This window comes from Helicoverpa armigera, chromosome 18 (genome assembly GCF_030705265.1).
Source record: "Helicoverpa armigera isolate CAAS_96S chromosome 18, ASM3070526v1, whole genome shotgun sequence".
Lineage (NCBI taxonomy): Eukaryota > Metazoa > Arthropoda > Insecta > Lepidoptera > Noctuidae > Helicoverpa > Helicoverpa armigera.
The window spans coordinates 3,173,477-3,189,658 of NC_087137.1; the positions used below are offsets into that span (position 1 = coordinate 3,173,477).

General features: G+C 37.7%; 1 protein-coding gene across 1 annotated transcript; it reads right to left on the minus strand.

The window, feature by feature from the left end:
- Positions 1-885: 885 nt before the first annotated feature.
- Positions 886-15,559, minus strand: LOC110375817 (brefeldin A-inhibited guanine nucleotide-exchange protein 3). The gene is made up of 24 exons (XM_064039119.1): positions 15,274-15,559; positions 14,168-14,301; positions 13,657-13,776; positions 13,114-13,291; positions 12,609-12,738; positions 11,172-11,351; positions 10,922-11,020; positions 10,385-10,612; positions 9,434-9,670; positions 9,295-9,347; positions 8,939-9,107; positions 8,493-8,607; positions 7,836-8,003; positions 7,303-7,474; positions 6,858-6,981; positions 6,611-6,788; positions 6,375-6,516; positions 5,864-6,074; positions 5,544-5,637; positions 5,110-5,262; positions 4,422-4,628; positions 3,964-4,137; positions 1,264-3,879; positions 886-1,189 (listed from the first exon to the last, which is right to left on the minus strand). Exons 1-24 carry the CDS (start codon positions 15,356-15,358, stop codon positions 977-979), a joined length of 6,180 nt encoding a protein of 2,059 aa, XP_063895189.1. The 5' UTR covers positions 15,359-15,559; the 3' UTR covers positions 886-976.
- Positions 15,560-16,182: the final 623 nt, after the last annotated feature.

Here is a 16,182-nt window from a genome sequence, read left to right on the forward strand (position 1 = left end):
AAGAAAAAGGGGGCGCCCTTCAAAATCCTTCAAAACCAGCGCTGATTATTCAGTGATTGTTATTTTTAACAATAAATATTGATTATTTTGACTTTAATTAAATGTTTTATTTACTATTCAGCTAGAAATTTAATTTGAATATATTTATACTACCTATGGAAATTAAGACCATTGGGGGAGGCACATGGCCAGTTAAGTAGTAGACTCTTTTGGTTGAAAGGATGATGACGACCACCCTACATTTTAGACCTTCATGAAATTTTCTAGTGATATAATATATGATTTATTGGTGATCTCTTTAAATTAGTTTGCTTAAATACTATTAGGACAAACCTATTATAATACATACAAAACCATTTATTTGGTACTTGACCCCATATCTCCATGATTTTCGGTAATTTATTGTGGAATTGATTTTATATTGTTTGGTGACTACATTTGGTGACAGATCTACTATTTTGAGGGCAAACCCTATTATTTAAGAAACACAAAATGAATTAAATTGGTGACAGCTTAAATCATACCCTCTGTAAATTGCTACTTTTGTTTGCAATTTAAAATATTGAAGTGAAATGATATGTCGATTTATTGGACAAATTGCAGAACAATGTTCTCCCCGGAACGAAAATGAGGGAAAGAACTTTTTAAATTATATTTTTTTATTTATATTCAAAAGTACTGGAAAGATTAGGACTTCAGGTACTTAAGTGTACATAGTTATGTTACTACCAGTAGTTGAAAGGGCAATGCATTTACATATTTGATATGTTTATTAATCATAAAGTCAGTAATAGATAAACTTTACGAGTTCAAGCCAAGAATTGGGTCTGAGGAATTATGCCGTCAAAAACGAACGTAGGTTAATGAATAAATGAAGATTAGATCTCGATTTTAATTTGATTTATTTTCCACATAACACCGAACAATCGAGGAATATAATATAATAGTGTGAGTAGTATATATCACAATTAATTGATCACTTATAGCTAAGTTCAGATAAGTCTTTTTTATCGAAAAATATATTGATTCTATCGAGTAGTTGTGGGTCGGTGACAGTTTTGGCGAGTTGCACGAACCCACTCTGCAATACCGGGTGAATCAGTTGGAACCTCTCCAGCGAAAATGTCAGGACCAATTCCAGATATGCCATTAAAATATTTTGGAAGCAATTTCTCTGCACTTCAGTATCCTAAAAAAACAAGACAGCGTGAATTTTCGCTCAACACTATAGTAAAGAGATTTTAGTGGATAAATATTTCTTACCTTGCTAATACTTAGGGCCCGCTGTTGCTCTATTTCAGGCGGCACGGGCTGTGGTGGTAATATTGGTTCAGCCACCTTAACCTTCTCATAAGAAGGTGCATCACAGATCGTGATATTTACTTTTCGTGGATCTATGTTATGATTTTCTATTATATCCGGTACACTCCCTTTCTTCTCCTTTATCGGAGTCTCTTTGTGTATCTCAATTTCTTGTGATACATGGCCATTTTTAGGCTTTTCGTCATTAGTAGCGAGATCATGGTCGCTAGTTTCATCAGTATCAGAAGCTACCGTTTCTTCCTTATGATTTTTGTTTGATGGTAAATGTTCAGTGTGCACCTCGACCGTAATTAGACCTTGACTGTTAGCTTTGAAATCAGCGAATGTGAATGGTTTTGGTTTCTCTATACGTTGTTCCGGGCTAATATCAGACTCTTTGTTGATAACAGATTCCTCAGCGTTCTCATTCGGTTCCTGTGCGTAATACTGGTCATAATGATTTGAGGAGTTATCACTTTCTACTGAACTACAAGAAATTCTTTCTTTCACATCATGGTCATCAAAGTCTGACACACTTATCAGATGTTTTACATAGTTGTGACATAACAGCTCCCATGTGTGTTTGAGATCGAATATTTTTGTCACAAACCTATCGTACTCGAGCGTCAAATTCAACGTCGTAGTATAGTTGTGCAATATAATTGATATGTCTGCTGACTTTAGTTTAAATCTGTGTACACCGTTGTAGAATATTTCTGTTAGAGCGATGATCTTGATGAGCCACGAAGATGTGGTTTGTTTGTATAGGTTTGCAGCGTGATCTAAGTTTGATACTTTCTGAACCAGAAACTTCAAGCCTGGTCTTGAATCAAACTGCATGGCTCTTGTAAATGATAGTTCTAAACTTCTTAATAACAAGTCAGTGTTGTCGCAGTTCAAGAAGAATTTATAGTTGCAGACATTGGAACCAGTTTTCAGACTATCCAGTAAGATACTGTTGATACCTTGGAAGACATCTGATGATGCTTGAATAAGAACGGTAGCAATTATTTGAACCAGGATTTGATGTGCCAGTAATCCAACGACCAGTCCTCTGTGAGGGATTCTTACAGTGTATAATTCGGGGTTTAGAGAGTTAATGGACTCTTGCAAATAAATTAGGAATATATAACTCCGATCATCAATCAGCATAAGATTCTGGGAAGAGTTCTTAGGAGTTATCTTCACATGTCCATCGCCTTTTAATTGTTCAGTAAGGAACACTTGTTGCGCCATTGCATGCAGTCTTACATTATCATTAACTGAACAATCTCGCCTTGCAGCTACTTTTACTATTGCTAAATCTCCATAAAAACTGTTTGAATTTTCTTTGAAAGCATATGTCAGTTGTTTCAAAGGCGTTAGACTAACATTGCAAGCTCTGTGTAGACTTGTGCAAACTATTTCCCATTGGTTGTCTGTTAGGAGGTGTCCTGAAGTTAAGATTATATGTCTTATACACGATGCTCCTAACCGAGCAATTGGTTCTTGTGGTTGAGCAATACATTCGACGAGAATAAGCATGACTTGCTTCAAAGCAAACGTTGCTTCTACACTCTCAATGGGTTCTATTTCAGTTCCATCATTTTTCTCATCAACCGTAGATCGTTCAACATTTATTTGCTGTAAATGATGGAGATATACGACAATTGTATCAGTCGTCATACCACAGCATTGTTTAAAGTTTGGCATCACACTGTCCCAGTGAGTATTTACATTTGCAATCTGCCGAAGCCAGTTTTGAACCGTTGGCAGAAGGAGGTGGTTTATACAGTGAAGGCCAAAGTGTGTGCCAGGAACTTCAACCGTATTTCTTAAAAGTTTGAATAGTGTTTCCATCGCGGCTGGTTGATTTTTCTTCGAACAAACTACCGTAGCCGAGATTAATCCTTCGATGAGAACATACCACACTTTTAGTATGTTGCTTGGTTTATCAAGTTTTAAGAGGCAGTTATTAGTCGTATTTGAAAGAGGAAGACTTGTTGATAATTTTCTGTATGAAATGAGATCTTCTTCGTAATGTTCATTAGAAATGAACTTGGTAATATCAAGCGATGCACTTGGTATTATAGGATCTACAACGCACAAAGGCATGTCTCCTTTGATCCTATTGCCAGTATTGAAGATCGGACACTTCGGCATATTGTACATCATTGTTAAAATGTCTGCGCAACTTTCTAAGTGATACAATGCCTCTCTGCACATATCTACAATGACTTTTTCTGATTTCTCTTCACTGAGAGGGATGAATTTGCTATTCTTTGAGAATTTGAGACTAAGACTAGGTTTAGGTTGCGTTGGTGTTGAAGCTTTCTTAGGTTTCACTTCAGTTGCTTGAACTTCTTCGTAGTGTAACCCTTTGATATGACTTAAAAGGCACAAAATACAGTCAAGAGCAGCGTTCGCGAACACGAGCGTGTTGTCTGTGCTAAGAAATACTTTAAATATTTCCAAAATGGCGGAGTATTGGTTAGAATTGTTCGCGGCCCGCAATGTATTGAACAGTGGTCGCCAGCCTGATCGAATTTCCATTCTGTTTGTCTCCACGAATTCACAGATGCAGGATATGATTTGTTCCTGGTGACAAATCATTTATTATGAGCACCCCAACTTTAGGAATCTATATATTTTGAATTTTTAAACTTATTATCTAAAACTTACCTGTATATCATCATCACATAGTTCAAGGCAGAGAAGGTTCTCGAAGGGTTTCAGCAGCGCTTCGTTGAAGTGGAAGTGAGGCAGCTCAACTTGTTGGTTGAGTAATGCAGTCGCGCAGTCGTGTAAACACTGGATAGCTAGACTCGCGATTTGGATGTCCTTGTGACAGGCCGCCTGATGGGTTGAGGAGATTTATAATTTTTATAGAAATTCGAAGGAAAATAATAGACTGAGAGGATTGGAAGACTGTGTGAAGAGCATAATTGTTGAAAGATTGTGAAGAACAAAGTTGAAACATTTTAAGGTGTTTAGAAATATATTCCTTGCGCAGTTACACAACTTTTGATCCTATAAAAAATCTTAACGGTACATAACTTTGGATATTTTTACGTCGATGATTTCTCGAGAGAGTCTGTTACAAATTCAGTCAGCGAGCTCATTTTTTTTAGAAAACTTACTTGCATAAAATGCGGTCCCACAACGGTCCATATAGCCATGCGATGTGCAAGAGGTCTAGCAGCCCTGAGGCACCGGAGTGCCACGTCCCCCGCGCGGCACAGAGCTCGTGCTGCTTCCCCACCACCACCACCTCGTGTACCACTTGAACCACGACGCCACCACCATACGTTGTTGTTGTGGGAGTCTGATTCCCATGTGCAGAATAGCTGGAGGGACAGGAGATATAATTTTTGGTTATGGATAAAGAATCTGTATGAGGGAATAGCTGGTTTTGTATAGATGTAGTATTTGCATAGAGTGGACCTACGACTGTTCCCAATATTATTTCCATATGTTGTTTTTGTTTTCTAGAGATAGCAATTGAAAGATAGAATAATGAGAATGGTCGTTAATCTATTGAGATACCTCAAGAACTTGACCGAACACACTAACTTACATCCCTCTACAAAACCAACCCTATGTTTATTTTTCTAATGGGAAATCATCAAATGACTCTTCCCGTTGTGGGTTAGCAGCCATGAGGAAGTGTCAGATTCTTACTGAGTAAAACCCATCATATATTCCTCTGTAGGCATTTTATGTACCAGGGCCGCGGTAACTCTGTCGAAAAATTCCGCAGCCCCAGCAGGATATTTTAAAAACCTTAGTTACCTAAAATAAATAAAGAAATAAATCCACAAAGCTTACCAATCGATGTTGATGAGCGACCAGCCTCTGTAAGGCAGCCTTCAGTGTGGGCAGCGTGGTGGTCGCGGCTAGTCGCGTGAACAGTGTGTCGGCTGCCGCTGTGAGGGCACAACACACTCGAGCCGCTCCCGAACCTGATATTACGTTGCCTCCCTAGGAAGATTAAAAAATGTTCGGTAAGTTGAAAATGTCAGGCGAAGATCAAATATGAAATACAAGGCAAAGCCAAATCATCTTAAACTGGACTATAAGCAACGTATAAGTTGAATCCTTTGAGAGAAACCTTTTTTTATTAGATAGAAAAGCTCAGGGAAATAAGGCCCCGTTTACTTAATGGGCGGAATTAAACTCATTCTACGTTTAAGTTTATTTTGTCGAAAACAGAAGATGAACCTAATAGCTATATTATCAAAATATCTAAAATCCAAACTTACTTCTTGTCTACAAGTCTCTACAATCTTGGCAACTGACATATCATTGTTCAAATTACTTTCGAACACTGGCTGCAGGAAATTGAAAACATCGACACTGAAAAACAAGAACATGATTTAGAAACAGTACATTAAATAAACATTCCTGTTAATATTCAAAATAACGGCTATTCCCAATTATGTGTCTATATGTCGCATTGCTTACTATATCTAGATAGAATGTTTATCATTAGCCACTTACAAGTAATGTTAAATTCCCGTCTTTAGTTAGCAAAACGACAAATAGATATACTAACGGCTTTAAGTGATAATTTTAATCTCACCAAGTCTCATCATCTCTCCCATCCAATCCAAGTTTAGCATCAGCTTGTAGTATAGAGACAGTTTTATTTCTCCCAGTCTGCATAGTCACTATGGGCGTAGCGTTGTTCCCTTGATGTCCAAACAGCGAGTGTTCGAAACTGGACACGTATTGACAAGCTGCGAATATGTGTTCCCAACATTCGGGAGCTTTTGATCCGAGTTCTAAACCACCTACAGAGTAATTTGGTGATTAGTTTATGGTTATTTATTATTATCAATAACTTCATTAGTGTATGTTCATCTCGAGTTAAACATTATTTTTGCCAGTCCCCTCTTAGGCACCACTATTTTGACACCTAACATGAAAATGACCTTATTGTAAATACATTGTATGCTGCTGTATCTTTAAAATGTTTCCCGGCGGTAATTTTTTTATACTGTAATGTTCACGAATTTCTTGATTGAGGAGACATGACGACATCTTATGGAAATATAGAAACGAAACTTAAACGTTAGAGGAAGTAAAATTACCTGTTATCAAAATATCCAAAGACAGGGCATGCGTCGATAGTATTTTCCCATTGGGTGGCTGCGAGATAGCTGAGTTAGCCAAGAGAGCCAAAATGCTGCTACAACGATTTTGTAAGCTTAGGGTATTGCTTACTCTTGCAGCCTGTAATCAAACAGAGAGAAAATGTATTTAAAAACAATACGAATAAATGTCATCATCATTTTTACAAAAAATACATAATATTTTTCGTAAGTACCTTATGAAGCCCTTCAAGGCATTGTATCGTCAGTCCCTCCCATGCAATTCGCTTCCTTTTCCCGAAAGTATTAATTTTCTTCGATATCATACCATGTAGCTTCTGCTTTTTATTACCATACCCCGTCAGAGGAACACTCAAAACCGTCACCATTGAATCCCAAATACAGGTTAAAATCCTGAAATTGAACATTTTTGTTAGATTTTTGAAAGGGGAAATTAAAAGTATTATTATTCGTGCAATCTACCTTCTAGCCCAACGTAAGCTAGCATCATGCTGCGGAGAATCAATGGTGTTGTTATATAAACAGGATACCTCTTTCAGTTTCTGCCAGTCTGACATTACTGGGCTTTGGTCCAGTCCTCCAAGATCTGAAAGTAAGAACATTATAATGTCATCCAGATACACGTATTTAATATTACCTAGTATGTTAGGTTAGTGCATTAATATTAAGGATTATAATATTTTTATTCGGTTATTTATTTGAAGACGAATTTCAAAAACTATTTTTTTTACTTTATCAAAAACTAAGACCAGTTTTTAAACCATCCGAAATAAATTGAACTAAACAGTTCTACTTGACAAAAACTATGTATGAGATCTAGTCATCAGAAAACATATTTTTATCTCTCAACCAATATTTTTTTATTTTAATATGAATTTTAGTTTATGATGAATATTCAAATAGTTACCTGATAGTAAATGTACAAGTGGATGGTCAGTAGTAGGAACTTCTTTCAGCAGGTCAGTGGCGAGGACCTGTTGGTACAACTCTCTCAGCCATGTCGCCGATAAGTATACGAGCACTCCGCTGCCTTGCACTTCTTCTACGAACTCGTCTTCTGTTAGCGATACTTGCACCTTCTGAATATGAGAAGAGTATTTTAATAAGTTTAATGGTATTAAATTAGGAAAATTCAAAATGGAAGGCGAATTCGGTAGCGAATGAACTTGAATGACATTATGTTTTCTTTCTTTAGTTTCAATTGTAGAATGACTTGTTGAAAGTTCTGGAAAAAGACATAGATACAAAGCTAAAAAATATCCGATGTTTAAAATACATATTTTTCCAACCAAGTCTATACTATGCACAATCGCATAATTACGAAACCTGCTCAGTTTTTCCTTTAACTTGACACCGTTACTGGTTGAAGATACTGAGTTCTTTTCTTATGAGAAGTTTCAGAACTAACTCGCCGACTGAAAAGGGGATTTAGATACTCACACTAGGCTGATTATAGTAATTAGTCTTCCTCTGCTTGAGCGTCAGTAACAAAGCAGCGTAAGTAGCGAGGTAGACGCCGTCTGCGTTCATGATGCAGGCGGTGGCGGGCGGCTGCGACGCGTTGTGCTGGCAGCATTTAGATGCGAACTCTTGCATTGCTTCGTCCACCTGGTTTATTTAAAGAAAAATATTTAATATAATAAAAAATAATGGATTAAAGGACTACCAATATAATCGTCTCTAGACCCGGTCCCGTCATCATCATCATCATCTACATTGCCTTTTCCCAACTAAGCTGAATTTGGCTTCCAGACTAACCAGCTGCATCTAGGTACCAATGTTTTACATGGTTGCTGACTGCTTACTTGACTTACCCAACCCAGTTACCCGGGCAACTTTATACTACTTGGTAAGATTGATTGCCAAACACGGTCTAGTGACAGTCGAAACCCACCAATATTATGTGCTTTTTGAAACACGGATGAATTCATCGTGTTAAGAAGGTCATTTATCTAAACGAAAGACCAAGCGTCACAAACCCTACCCTTATGATTGATCAACTGGTGGGACTGTTATTGCTACAATTGATGGATCCAATAAAAAATGTAAAGGCCCAATGATCAATTTTGATACGTTAACTAAAGAAGTCGTACCTACCTCTATACAAGTTCTTAGATTCAGTAACTTGGGCAGGAGAGAGTTTTGCAGTGTCTTGATGAACTGCCGCGCGTTGTGTCTCTCCAGGTCCACGTTGCATTCCGTGATGGTGCATCTGCAGATAAAAGATAAACTATCAATATACCTACTGTTGTTTCACCTTCATGGTAATCACACTATAATGCTAGCTAGCAGTATAGAATTCGTAATTTTTAGTTTTATATAATTCTTGGCACCTAGCAACCTTTGATAGTTAAAATTCTGTCTTTTGTTCTTATCATATTATTGGCTATTTTAGGCAAAAAGTACGGTCATTTATGAGCTGTTTTTAACCTAACATCACCAGAGTCAACATCTACCAACACCCTTCATTATTGAAAAAAATTGATTGTCTTGTGTTGTTCTAATGAGTTTTATATTTCTAAAAACCTTCAGGAGGGTCTTACCGTCCAAGATTCAAAGTCTTAGGCACAGCTTTAGTCTTCTCATTCAGAGCACTCTTATCCGTATCAGTAGAATGAGGGTTGCTGGCGCGAGATGGCAGGAACACGTTGTCAGCATCCGAGTCTGCTTCACCGTCACTGCCAGAACTCACGTTTTCTGGGCCTGATGTATCTGAAAGCAGGATAGATTTGCTATAATGTGGAATTTATAGACTGTATAAAAAATCAGTAAAATAGGCATTCCATTTATAGAGGTAGGCTTTAGATCCAGGTGTGCGAAGTAGTCATGTGGTCCACGGAACGCGGGTAAAACCGCTAGATACAGTTACAAAACCGTTAGTAATAAAATAAAGAGATACCTGAAGAGTCATGTTCTTTTGATTCACTGCTTTGCAAAACAGCAACTACATCCCTGTAAAACAAACATAAATTATTCCCACTTTTCCTTTACATTTAATTTCATATAAATAAAAATAAATCGATATTTATAAATCTTACCTATAAGGGCTAGGTAGCCTAGCCAACGTCTGATACGTCAAAGGCCCCGTATAATCAGCGTCTTGTAGCTTAGGCCAGTGTCCCAGCATGAGTGCAGCTATCTCCGGCGATATGTATTCTGTAGAGCCGGAACATAGCTTCTCTAAAGCATCCAATAAGGACACCACGCATTCTACTGCAGCTGCCACTACTTCTGGGTTACCACTTCTACCGCATTCTTCTATGCCGTCCATTATTCTGGGAATAAAGTTATGGTCAGTCTATTTTAAAGATTACAAATAACGTTTTTCTATTGAAAATAGTACACCTTTTAGATTATCTCTCTTTAAGGCCATGTGAAACGATGACGAAAATCTTAAGAGTTATATTCACTCCTAAATTGAAAAAAACAATTTGCTTGGTCCGAATATGGTACTAACGGATCTCTTTAATTAAGATAGGCACTACATATGTAATGCATCTATGCCACATTAAAGTATCTTCATCATGTTAAAATAAAGAACTAGCTTTTGAAATATTATTCTGAACAGGAGCCACAGACAGATCCACAGCCTTCAAAGAAGGCCATTATTTTTGCCTCAATACTCACAATCTCACAATAGCCATATCATCGCTATGTCTCTCATGATGGTCTACTTTCTTCAGCAGCACCAGCTGACACAGTCTCTTCGGATTCTGCAGCAGTTCCCTCGTGCTCCGCAACGGTTCCACCCGGTCACACAGGAGTTTAAGTATTATCGTCACATTTAAAAAGATTCAAAAATACTTACAATCTCACAATAGCCATATCATAGCTATGCCTCTCATGATGGTCCACCTTCTTCAGCAGCACCAGCTGACACAGTCTCTTAGGATTCTGCAGTAGTTCCCTCGTGCTTCTCAGTGGTTCCACCCGGTGTGACAGGGGGGTAAATATTATCGTCACATTTAAAAAGATTCAAAAATACTCACAATCTCACAATAGCCATATCATCGCTATGTCTCTCATGATGGTCGACCTTCTTCAGCAGCACCAGCTGGCACAGTCTCTTGGGATTCTGCAGTAGTTCCCTCGTGCTCCGCAGTGGTTCCACCCGGTGTGACACGGGAGGGTATAACAACATCCTGTGGTAGAGTGCTTCTAGGACGGGACGGAGGTTCGAAGTGGAACCTACCAGTCGGACTAGCTGATTTGCTATGCTGGAATGTAGAATGGATAAGTTTAGATATAGGACAAGGAAGGATTTTAAAGAATTTTTGACAAATATAGATTTAGGTACAGTTCGCGCCAAAGTTATTTTTTGATTCTGAAGACAAGCCTTTTGAATCCATATTTTCGTACTGTCGCAGTTGAGTAGCTTTGCTTTTCCCAAGTTAGTTACTATTAATTTCGCAGTAGACAAAAAATATGAAGAAAACTCATGCGTGAGGCATCAAATGGCAACCTTCAGAATTGCAAAGTTATGTGGCGCGAAATGTATGTAAGATTAAACGTAAGACGATAATTACCTATAAATAGCTTTAGCTTGTTTGCCATTGAAGCTGGGCGCGGAGTTCAAAGCGCCCGATCCTCTGCCGGAGTCATCTACCAAATGGCCATCATGCTCTCTGAAAATTGAAAAAATACTATTAAAACTTTAAGAATTGTTGTTTCTGTAACTGCTATGTGTTACTTTGTGATCTTTAAATCCTTGTTAAAAAAGGGATTAAATTAAATAGGTACCAAAGCCAGATTTTTGTAATTATTTAAAAAACTCACCTTGACTTAATATTTTTATCCACTCTCGGTGTTCCAAGAAACGATATCAATGATGGACAGAACTTCTGCCACAAGAATGTGGTGAAGTGTGAGTTGCCGCAGACTCGCTCTGACAGACTGGACATGAGAGTCAGCAGACAGTCCAGGAAGAACAGCGCTAGAGGATTCTGTTTTGGGGTCCTGGCGAAAAAAACATTGAAAGTTAGTACTTATACCTACATAAATAGAGTTTGAAGTATTTGAAGTATTTATGTACCTACTTCAAATAATAGGGGTTAAAGTATGAAATTGCCGATTTGTACTGAAAACCTAAATTGTATTTTTTTTAAATTTTTAACAAACTTATTTAATCAAAATAGTTGCCATTATTATCTATACATTGCGGTCATCTAATAAGAAGGTCATTTATGCCTTTACGATAGAACTCTGAGGATCTAGACTGCACAAACAGTGTGAAAGAATTTTGTTCTGCCTCCTGGGAAGAAACTTCTTGTGACGTAGATAATTGTCCAAATCACAAAAAAAAATGGTCGTCCGTTAGAGCAAGGTCTGGCGAATATGGAGGAAGACGAATAGTTTCCAACTGCAGTTCCTGAAGAGTTAAAACGGTTTATTTTGCTGTATGAGGCCTCGCGTTGTCATGGAGCAATAGCGGTGAAGGTCGATTCATGAGTCGTGGCTGTTTTACTGCTAATTTTTTCAACATTATTCGGTGTTCGGCTGGGTATCTGGGTAGTTTGACTAGGATCGGTGTTCACCGTCTCTCTTAATTTCTCGTTAATCACCTGTCAGGCGGTCTTTCTCATGGCTCGTTCTTCAAGTCGAAGTTTCCACCACGAAAGCGTTTAATCCAAAATCGCACGGCGCGTTCTTTAGCAGACACCTCTTCAAATGCAGCATTGATATTGCGGGCTGTTTCTGCCGTTTACTTCCGCGTCGGAACTCATATTCAAAAATTACTCAAATTTTCGCAGTATCCATCTTTCTTGTTTAAGTTGAATAACAAAAACAATTGAACATCGATAATCAAATGTTTCACATTTTTTAAAAGAAGAACATCACAGAAACCACGTGAAAAAAGTTCCATTCGAAAACCTCAAACCATGAAGACTCTATGGCAATTCAAAAACCTACTAGAATAAAACGGCAATTTCATACTTTAACCCCTAATACTTCAAACTCTATGAAACATGGTTCATAAACATTCATCACCTTCTTGGGCTATTGACACAGCGTATTTTCAAGTTTTGATAGTTTATTTAATTGCTCACTTTAAATATCTTATTCTTAGGTACTACTTTTGTTAATTATTTCTGATTTAATTCCACTCCTAATCCATTTCCGCTTATCACTGCGTCTTCGTATCACTGCGTCATTCGTGACTTAGAAAATAACTGTAGGTAGGTATTCTAAATTGTTTTTAAATATTTGACTTACAGTTGCGTTTCGGACAATCGGCTGCACAGGTACTGTATGACGGGTATAACTTCACTGTAGCAGCCCAAAGCCACGATGTGGTTCCTGCCGAGAGGAGAACCTTCTGACAGGAGCTCTTGGCATTCTTCATCTAAAAACACAAATAAAGATACCTTCTAGTAAATCGTTTTGATCAGGAATAAATTTTAACTGTCCAAGTTTGTACTTAACAAAAGCTTGATAGATATTGAATGTCGAATCATTCAGAACGCAAACATACCTACCTTAGATTTTTTTTGGTTTATTGAGCAATCAACGAGCAGTATTTCCAAATTAGTTCAGAGTTTAGGGACCCAATATTAATGACCCTCATCAGATTGGCTCACAGATACAAGCCCTCATAGTTGCGTGTACTTTGCGCAACCGTTTTTGCGGGACCAAATACCAAATTTTGCGGTAATTTACCTAACATAGGTACAGCATTTTGTTCAGCTTTTTGTTATAGTTGATAATCATAAGAACTCACCTAATTGTGCGCAATAAGCTCTCAAAGCCTGAGCGGCAGCCGCCCTCGCTGCCGCAGCCACATGCGGCGGTGCGGCAGCCGCTTCACCGCAGCGGCCGCAAGCCCACACGCAGAGCCGACCGTTCAGTGTGCGGCGAGGGGATAACGCGAGGGAAAGGTACATGCGGAAGATTTGTACCTGGGGGAAAGAAGGCAATAAATTAAATATTGATGAGTAAAGTTATAAAATGTAAAGCCAGTGTAGTCAAAAGTGTGAAGGTATCGCAAGGGAGAGATGTGGAAGATTTATACTTGCTTCGTGAAATGGATGAAGCAAAAGGTTATGTAGCTGTTTATTTTGATCTTTCCGAAGATCATATTATCAATAGGTATTAACTGTCAATGTTTTGCCTGCTAGGGTACCTAACACTAAATAACTAAAAGTATTTTGAAATCAAGTCCATTTATTTAATCGGACCCGAGGTTTTGGATGACTAATTCCTGAGTAAGGCTATCTAAATTTTATTTTCTACAATATCACTGGGTATTGTAATATGTTCTTACCTGAGTATCTGGCAAATGGTACATAACCGAAGCCGTCGCGCATAGCAGTTGCGAAGGCATCCACAAAGAGTCATCTTCAGGTTCGATTCCGCGATGGAAGCGGTCATCTCGAAGTATTTTCTGGAAAAGTACGAAAAACCACTGTGAAAGAGAACCTCTAAAAATCTTTACTGGGTATTTTCAGGTAAAACAAATACTTGGCGCTTTTTCGGATTACGAGTTTCTGCTTCAGTCTCGTTGTACACATTATACAACACATTTTTGAGTTGAAGACTGAGTTTTTTTTTAAACTCACATTGTTAAGATACTGCTTGGCAAAGGCATCCTCCTTGGCTTGGCAAAGTTACATTTTTCTCTAAGCATGATAACCCAACCCGCTGACAGGCCACAAGCCTGTCAGCGGGTTGGGAGGTGTCAAAATTTTCCCTTCAGCTCATCAGTGGTCTACCTCTTCCATCTTCAGAGTAATCATTATGTCTTTATATTTATTTAGTGTTAAAATGGAACTTACATGGAACCCCTGGAGGGCGTAGGTTACCAACCGCGGGCGCTTGGTCTCCAGTGCCGTCTGCAGCGGCAGCAGGCACGCTCGTCGAAGCTCGTACGACGGACGACGTGCATTGTTCTCTTGCATGCATAGTAGCTCTACAATGGTAAACGTAGAATTTAGTTAGGTAGAATAACTGAGGGTAGGTTGCGCCATTTAACTGAGTATAACGATAATTGTTATTGTTAAATGGTACAACTCATCATAAAGAATTTAGAAAAACTTAACCCTTCTTTGGCAGTTGGGCAAAATATGCGCAATTTGAATAACTTCCTTGAAAAATAAAACTGAATTATGGCATCACAAGATGGTCTTCGCATATTAAACCTTTTGTTCTACTGTCATAATCAAGGATTTGATACTTAATAGGTAGCAATGTTATTTAATAAACGTAAACATAGGTAAGTCATCACACTGAACGTGTTCTACGTAAGACTGCCGAACTTTCTACGCCGTTAGATCCCTTTCGGCCTTGAATTTATTTCGACAATACTTGGCGTTGTATACAAACATCATAACTGCCGTAACAGTTGGCAGATGTTCAAGAATTAAACATGCATGAAGATGCTTACTCCAGACAAGGCTACCTAACTTAAGACGTTATAATTGGAGTGCTTCAAGGGTGTGTCTTAAGCCCAAGCTTTATTTTAGGAATTGCGAAGAAGTGAATTCATTTGTTTTCATAAAGTCATTGTATCCAAAAAACATATTTTGGCCAAACTTAGCGTAAGGTCATATACTTCTGAATAGATTAGAGGCTCAATATATTATATATCCGGCAATGCCATCATTCAAGTAGTACTTAACTGTCCCATCATAAAGTTATGTTACCATATGGTAACTCTAACTTCTTCAAAAGGCATCCGTGATAATTGCATTTAGAAAATAAATCAAAGGGTTTCAATGACTGAAAAATAAAATCTTAAAGTGCACTTCCTATCTCGACGCAATGGCGGTCATTACTGCAAGTATTGATTAGCACTTCAACTGCACTATGGCGCAACTGAAAATATTTTTCATAACGCAACGAAAAGAAAGTTTGTTACTTAATAATAAAAAATCTAGGTCACCTAGTGCATCCTGACATGATTTCCGTAGAGCCGTGAACTTTACTCCCGATGCTTCCTTATATATGTCCTGGAGAAGTTCCTCCATTTTAGCACAAACGAAACATATGACACTGGACTCACTTCCCTACATTTGTCAAACAACTCACATACTTCCCGAACTAATCAAACTTTAAGGAACAATATGTAAACTGTTAAATGTTTAGTAAAACATGAATAACTGCGAAATAACGTTATTTGAGTGGGTGGTAGTGTTATCTGAGTTCTACGTAAGCAGAGCGACGGAGCATGCTCAGTGCGGGAAATCAATACTCCCGAACGACGTAATATTTGAGAAAAAACTTTGCCAACAGGTGGTTGATAGATATTTATTTTTATTAGGTTTGTTTTCTAGTCATAATAAGGTATGAAGTAGATTCTTCTTTAAAAAGCATATAGGTACTTGTGCGTCAATACCTATAAATAGTTTTTTTGAATTATTTATAGTACGTTTTGTTATAACTTATAATAAGAAATGAGTAATTTCTTATTCAACAACTGTAAATAATTGGACCATCACCATAAGAACTTTGCACAAAGTTTATAAAACAAGGAATCCGCACTAGTACGGTATATACTAATGAACGTTAGTTACGTAATTAAATACTATCTACATAATTAGGAAAATAATACATAATAATATTTATCTTACACAAAGACAAATTCAGAAAATAATATGAATTAGGTACGTAATGTTACTTATTTTTTTAGGTACAAATACAATTTTATTCAAAGTTTCGCGGTTTTGTGAACCTGACATTATTAAGAAGTAAAAACCATAGATAATTCATAAAATATGTACAAGAATTTTAGATTATGGATCGGGACCGGTATTAAAGTAATTATATAAGTTTTAAGTGCCTAGGGTTTTTA

Bases quoted from the DNA above. Each gene is read 5' to 3' on its own strand.
- LOC110375817 (XM_064039119.1), bottom strand. From the start codon at position 15,358: ATGGAGGAACTTCTCCAGGACATATATAAGGAAGCATCGGGAGTAAAG. The intron at 9,108-9,294 runs GTATCTCTTTAT...TCCTGCTTTCAG, and splicing joins AAAAGAACATGACTCTTCAG to ATACATCAGGCCCAGAAAAC. The intron at 4,138-4,421 runs GTAAGTTTTCTA...TCAACCCATCAG, and splicing joins TGGGACCGCATTTTATGCAA to GCGGCCTGTCACAAGGACAT.